General features: G+C 48.0%; 2 protein-coding genes across 2 annotated transcripts; both read right to left on the bottom strand.

Moving 5' to 3' along the window:
• Window positions 1-3,113: 3,113 nt before the first annotated feature.
• On the bottom strand, window positions 3,114-4,837 carry LOC141016386 (uncharacterized). The gene has a single exon (XM_073490703.1). The coding sequence runs from the start codon at window positions 4,311-4,313 to the stop codon at window positions 3,447-3,449; it is 867 nt and encodes a 288-aa protein (XP_073346804.1). The 5' UTR covers window positions 4,314-4,837; the 3' UTR covers window positions 3,114-3,446.
• Window positions 4,838-5,305: 468 nt separating this feature from the next.
• LOC141016385 (uncharacterized) lies at window positions 5,306-6,991 on the bottom strand. The gene has a single exon (XM_073490702.1). The coding sequence runs from the start codon at window positions 6,567-6,569 to the stop codon at window positions 5,679-5,681; it is 891 nt and encodes a 296-aa protein (XP_073346803.1). The 5' UTR covers window positions 6,570-6,991; the 3' UTR covers window positions 5,306-5,678.
• Between the last annotated feature and the right edge of the window lie 427 nt (window positions 6,992-7,418).

Raw genomic sequence — 7,418 nt, 5'->3', positions numbered from 1 at the left:
AGGAGGAGAGGAGAGGGGAGGAGAGGAGAGGGGAGGGGAGGAGAGGAGAGGAGAGGAGAGAGGAGGAGAGGAGAGGAGAGGAGGGGAGAGGGGAGAGGAGGAAGCAGGAAGCACAAACAGACATGAAGCAGCCTCAGAGACACTGAAGCTGTTATTAATGTTCATATTCACTTCAGCTGCAGACTGATGCTGAGTGACGTGTTCACCGGAACACAGACCAGTTGATCAGTTAATCAGTTGATCAGTTGATCAGTTAATCAGTTAATCAGTTGATCAGTTAATCAGTTGATCGATCTTTCCGTTTGGATTCAGCTGAAGTTCGACTTCACTAGTGTGTAAAAAGCTGGTTAATTACCACGTGTGAAAGTTAGCCTGTGCGGTCTGGGTCGGTCCGGACTCGTCCGCTCCTCCGCCGGTCGGTACCGCCGGATCAGCTGCTCCTCGTGCTCCACCATCACTCTCTCCACCAGCACCAGGATCTCCTCCGCCGCCGCCGTCAACCTCTCGGTCACCAGAGTCTTCAACACCCGCAGGCTGGACATCCTGAGCTGCAACAGCCGGGAGATCCACTCGCAGTCCGCTCGGTTCGTTTCCGCTGCTCGGATCAGCGTCACCGGGTCACTGCGGAAGTTCCGCTCACACCTCTTCACAATAAAAGCTCCCTACGTTTTTATTGTTGCAACGTGTTTGTGACGTGATGTGGAGGAGACGCACTCAGATCTTTACAGGAGATGACAGACAACTGGACCGGTTCTGTTTCCATCAGAGTCACAGACAGCAACAACACAGAACAGGACTCTATCCTGTCATTTAGTCTACAATAGAAATGGACCGCCGGTTCTGTTAAACCTGCTTGTCCCGCTGCCAGACGAAGCCACGCCCCTTCCGGTGGACCCTCTCTGATCATCACTGGCTGTGTCCAAATTCAGGGGCTGCAGCCCAGGAAGGGCGCATTTGAAGGCCAATTACGTCACAACGCTGCGCGAAGGCTGCTCCACATGCAGCCCACACATGCAGCCCACACATGCAGCCCACACATGCAGCCCACACATGCAGCCCACACATGCAGCCTTCCCCCCCCTCTTTCTGGAGGACGCACCGCTACTGTCCTTCGCGGCCTCACATATCCCAGGATCCTTTGCGCGCCGCTGCTCAGTCCCGAAACAGAAGAGGAAGCAAGAGAAAATGGCGACATCAAGTGGCGCAGACATGACATTTAAATTTAAGTAATGGGTTTATACTCGGTTTTTACTCATTTGAACATCCGACGCCAGATGTGTTAAACTTCAAGAGACTATAAAACCTCCAAAGTTTAACTTTCAGTTAAAATACGTGACGCTGGTGATGCTGTGGTAAATATAGTTGTTATTCACCAATGGGTTCATGTTTATTTTGTAATGTTGATAATTCAGTTTAGATTTGACACATTGTACACACACAAATAAATGTACACGTTTCATAGATTTGAACCAAAACAGACTTTAATGCATGAACACCTGGTGACACAACCAGGAAACACTCCGAAGGCTGGACCGACCCATTTAACAGCGGTGGACCCGGCCCTCGTGGGCCGCAAAGGCCGCGTCCTTGAAGGCTGCAGCCCCTGAATTTGGACACAGCCTTTGTCTGTATTGATCCTGAGACAGCTGATGTACTGATCCAGTTGAACTGGGTCATGAGTCACGTGATGTTTGTCAGTTTGTTGTATTAAAGTCAAACCTCATGTAGTTTTGTGTTGAAGCGCTCAGTGAACTACATCGTCTCATCAGCACCAGAACCAACACCAACATGGAGCCAACTGGGCTCAGAACAGCTCGTAAACAAGATGAACATCACAATAAATCTGCTCATATTGACAACTGCAGTTCTGGTTCTGGTTCAGTTCTGTCAGCTGCTGATATACAGGAGCAGCTCTACAATGTTTCAGTCAGGAGACGACATCACTGACGACTGTCGGCTGTGACGTCACTGACGAGGCCATCGGCTGTGACATCACTGACGACTCTGTCGGCTGTGACATCACTGACGACTCTGTCGGCTGTGACGTCTTTATAATGACGTCAGTCTGATGACAGACTGACAAACATCATCTGTGTGATTCATGACACAGTTCAAACAGGATCAATACATCATCTGTCTCCCTTCATCACTACAGACGAAGCTTTATCAATAAGGTCCATGAGGAACAGGAAGGGGCGGGGCTTCATCAGTCACAAATAACAACACGTGAGTTTATTCAATGATTGAATCTAAAATAGAAACACATCACCAGTTATCCTTCCTGTCCCCGGTGACCGCGGCTCTGTGGCAGACAACACTCAGTACTGATGGCTGTAGGTGGAAATCAGAAAAACCACCTGGTTTGACTTAAAATGGCTGCCTGTCACTAAACATGGCTGCAGATGTCCCGAGGTCTCGTTAAAAACACCACTTTTGTCGCCACAAACATGACTGCAGATGCCCGACTTCCCTCCAAAAATATATATTTTTTGGCACCACAAACATGGAGGTGTCCTTAAAAACATCCACCGGCGTGACATATACAAATGTTGAAACACTGCGGTCCCTCCTCAAAGATGTCCAACATCCTGTCCACCTCTTGAAGTCGGTCAGTTAATGACGTGCAGAAATATGACTGCTAAACTTTTATCCTGGCAACAAATCATTTTTGATCTTGTTTGAATTGTGACATGAATCACACGTGATGTTTTGGTAGTTTAAAAGATAATATTGCAAGTCAAGAAAGTTGCAGTTTATCGTTAAGATAGTAAAATATCATCTAGTTTTGTATTAAACCGCTCTGTGAACTACATCGTCTCACTCAATATATTTCACCGACACCAACATGGCCGCCGCCTTGGCACAGAAAAAGTCTGGTCGTTCTGAGAACTGCGGTCATGTCAGAGGAGAGCTGGTCAGTTCTGTGAGCTGCTAACAAACCCACATATTTTGGCTTCATTTTAGTACAGTGGGAGGAAAATGGTTGTCCGTCTTTAATTATGTCAACAGGTTGAAGACTGAAGGTTATTAAGACTTCAGATTACAGGAGTTCCTACAAGAGAAGAGAGCTACATCAGAACACAAGAAGAAGAAATCCACCATGACAGCTGTGATAGAAACACCAGGTCAACTTCTTTAATGTGAACATAATTATTCACAACATATTCAAATATTAAATCAGGAACAGCAGATTCATCCTATTGCTTTATTTAAGAATATTATTTCATTCATTTAAACTTTTGTGTGAAATAAACTCACAGGCAGTTAAGATGAATGTTGGAAGGCCACACAGTAAGATTCAGCCGTGGTTTTAGCTCCACACCTGTACCCATATTAGGATTTCCTATCTGTAAACACAGATAACCACGACATTAAAGAATAAAGAAACAAACTCCAGGTTTCGGGTCGTTCCTTCAGAGTCCTCGGAGAAACATAAACTGATTTTTTCAGGATTTGTTCGTGTCGTGAGTCTTCATGTGTCGTCGGAGCACGTAGACGTCGCAGAAGCTCCTCCTACACTTGCTGCAGTAGTATGGCCGCTCCTCCGTGTGGTGCTTCATGTGGTTTTTGAGCGGCGTGCTGAGCAGGAAGCTCTTGCCGCAGACGTTGCATTTGAAGGGCTTCTCTCCGGTGTGCGTCCTCAGATGGGTCTTCATCTCCGAGCTGCTGGCGAAGGTCTTGAAGCAGAAGCCGCAGCTGAAGGGCTTCTCTCCGGTGTGCGTCCTCGAGTGGCGGATCAAGGCTGACCTGAAGTTGAAGCAGTTCCCACAAACGCTGCAGCAGAATGGTTTCTCGCCCGTGTGTGTCCTCATGTGCATCACCAGGTTGCCGCTGCGGGTGAAGCTCTTCCCGCAGACTTTACAGATGAACGGCCTCTCGCCCGTGTGGCAGCGTGTGTGCTCCTCCAGCTCGATGCGTTTGCGGAAGGTTTTGCCGCAGGACTGGCAGACGTGGGGCTTGATGTGTGTCTGCAGGTGTTCCAGCAGGTGCTTTCCATCAGGAATTGGTTTGCCGCACACGCCGCACAGGAGGTTGTCGTTGTCGGCATGAGTCTCTACGTGGTTTATCAGGAAGCCGCGGTAGCTGAACGTCTTCCCACAAACTTTACAGGAAGTGCTGCCGCCAGTGTCTTCGGTCTGAGCGGCAGCAGGAGGGGAGAGGTCTGCTGGGGGGTCTAACTGAGGAGCATCAGTCGGCTCAGAGGAAGTGCTCGGCAGGATGTCCTCGTCCACCTTCATATCTTCCACCTGAAGCTGATCCCTGTTATGCTCCAGGACGTAGATGAAGTCTTTGGTGTCCTGCTCCACCTTCATCTGAGGAACCTCAGCCTGAACCTCAGGACCAGTCCACACCTCCTCCTGCTCCTGTTTGATGGTAGGAGGCTCCAGCTGCTCCTGGTCAGGCTGCTGCTGGGGATTGAAGCCCTCAAACTGCTGAACATCTGCAGATGAAGAGAGTCGGTTTAGTAAAACTGCAGACTGAGATTCACAGAAGAAGGACGAGGACTGGGGATCAAACCTCAGGACGGACTAAAGCTCTGATCTCATGTTAAAATGTAAACTTTACAGCAGAACAAAACATGTTTACAGCCTGGTCCGTAGCACATGTATCCCTTCACCACAACTTTTATATAACTCAAAGCTTTAAATTATATTAAGCCTTTAAAGATTCGGGGGCGTGGCCTCTTTGAGTGACAGTTAGCTGCGAGCTGTCTGCTGGGCTTCACCACAGCTAATTCAGTCACTGATCTTCACATCTCAGCTGTGTTTGTGCTGTTGGTGCCTTTTGGAGAATTTTTAATGCAAATATCAGACACATAATACATCTTCCTGTGTGGTTAATTTGGCTAACAGACGGGAGGGGAGGGACAGACGCCGGTGTTTTGGATCAACAAACAACTCTGTTAATGCTAACTGGCAGACAGCAGCTGGAGCTGCTGAGCTCTGGAGGAGACAGCTGAGGGCAGAGCCCAAGTTTCTGGAGGAATTAACACCCAGAGTCGAGGACAGCACATAGTTTTTTGTTTTTTTTACTTTTGGGATAAAAAGTGGATTTATCTTCACTCTCACTTCTCAACCTGTCAGCAGCAACGAGCCGCAGAGCTGCTTAAGTCTACTGTCATGTTCTGTAATTGCTCCTATCAAAGATATTTTAACTTAATTTCTGTGGGAGACGTGTGGTTTATCTTTACAAATGTCAGTGGGTTGAAAAATTTAAGTTATTAAAACTTCAAGTTACAGTAAAAACAAGAACTACACAAGTACAAAATGAGAAGAAATCCACCATGACAGTTGTGATAGAAACATCAGGTCGACTTCTTTAATGTGAACATGAATATTCACAACATATTCAAATATTCAAAACAGTAACAGAGCTTTTATTTGTGTTGCTAAGCAAACAATTCATAAATTAAATTAAAGGGTTTTGATCATAAATTCATCTCAGTGCTTCATTCAAGAACATAAAATTTAAATAATTGTTTAAAATGAACTTGAAGTTTGCGGTTTTAAACACAAGCACATGTTGCAGTGAAGGTGGATGTTCAAAGGCCTCAGCCAATCAGATTCAGCCGTGGGGATTTTAGAGTCACAGAGAAACATGACTGAAGGAATAAAGAAACAAACTCCGGGTTTCAGGTCGTTCCTTCAGAGTCCTTGAAGGAACATGAACTTATTATTTCAGGATTTGTTCTTGTTGTGAGTCTCCATGTGTCGTCGGAGCACGTAGACGTCGCAGAAGCTCCTCCTACACTTGCTGCAGTAGTATGGCCGCTCCTCCGTGTGGTGCTTCATGTGGTTTTTGAGCGGCGTGCTGAGCAGGAAGCTCTTGCCGCAGACGTTGCATTTGAAGGGCTTCTCTCCGGTGTGCGTCCTCAGATGGGTCTTCATCTCCGAGCTGCTGGCGAAGGTCTTGAAGCAGAAGCGGCAGCTGTAAGGCTTCTCTCCGGTGTGCGTCCTTGAGTGGCGGATCAAGGCTGAGGTGACGTTGAAGCATCTTCCACAAACGCTGCAGCGGTACGGCTTCTCACCCGTATGCGTCCTCATGTGCAACACCAGGTTGCGTTTGCGGCTGCAGCTCTTCCCGCAGACTGTGCAGATGAACGGCCTCTCGCCCGTGTGGCAGCGTGTGTGCTCCTCCAGCTCGATGCGTTTGCGGAAGGTTTTGCCGCAGGACTGGCAGACGTGGGGCTTGATGTGTGTCTGCAGGTGTTCCAGCAGGTTCTGACTGGTCGGCAGCAGTTTGCCGCACACGCCGCAGAGGCAACTCTCGACGGCATGCATCTCTGCATGGTTTATCAGGAAGCCGCGGTAGCTGAACGTCTTCCCACAAACTTTACAGGAAGTGCTGCCGCCAGTGTCTTCGGTCTGAGTGGCAGCAGGAGGGGGGAGGTCTGCTGGGGGGTCTAACTGAGGAGCATCAGTTAGACCAGAGGAAGTGTTCGGCAGGATGTCCTCGTCTTTCAGCTCCACCTTCAGAACCTCCTCAGAGAGCCCAGACTCCACCTGAGGTTGCTCAGTCCTGTACTCAATGGCGTAGATAAAGTCTTTGGTGTCCTGCTCCACCTTCATCTGAGGAGCCTCATTATCAGGACTGGTCCACACCTCCTCCTGCTCATCCTCCTGCTCCCCCTCCTGCTCCTCCTCTTGCTCCTCCTCTTGCTCCTGTTTGATGGTAGGAGGCTGCAGCTGCTCCTGGTCAGGCTGCTGTTGAAGGTCGAAGCCCTCGAACTGCTGAACGTCTGCAGATGAAGAGAGTCTGGTTTAGTAAAACTGCAGACTGAGATTCAAAAGGGTTGGTCTGGCACTACACAGTGTTCTCAGTTGCAATGCTAATGCCTATTCTCCACGATTGAGCTTCAATAAATGTTTCAGTGGAGACATCCAAGTCTCCTGAACCTTCTTCAGAAACGAGTTGACCAGTTCTCGAGTATTTCTTCACACAAATTAGCGTCACGAACAGGATCGCACAATGTCTTTGTTTGATTGGATTATGAAGTAGCTGTAGACAACAATAGTTATTTATTTCCCACAGATAGTCAGATTACTGGACATTAGTCAAAGCCAGCGAGCAACGGCACGCACTGTGAGTCTGTGTGTTTGAATTGAAGTGAACCTCTGAGTGAAGTCAGCACTCAGCAGAGACTCTGGTTCTGGTTCTGGTTCTGGTTCTCTCCTCTCTGTAACGTTACGTTCATGAAGTAAAGTATATTTCCCCTCCAGCTCCAGTCAGCAGTCAACACTACAGAACTAAAACATCCGACAGTGGAGGTCACCTCCAGATCACTGCTGCAGTCAGGTTGATAAACAGGAGTGAAGATAAATCCACTTATTAATCCCACAAGTTACAAAGTAATCTCTGAGCTCTCCTCCCGTCGGATCAGAGCAGAATCTGATGTGACTCCAGGTGTTTATTCCTCC

This window comes from Pagrus major, chromosome 21 (assembly GCF_040436345.1).
Source record: "Pagrus major chromosome 21, Pma_NU_1.0".
Lineage (NCBI taxonomy): Eukaryota > Metazoa > Chordata > Actinopteri > Spariformes > Sparidae > Pagrus > Pagrus major.
Note: the sequence above shows the minus strand (reverse complement) of the source record. Positions and strands in the feature narration are given on the sequence as shown.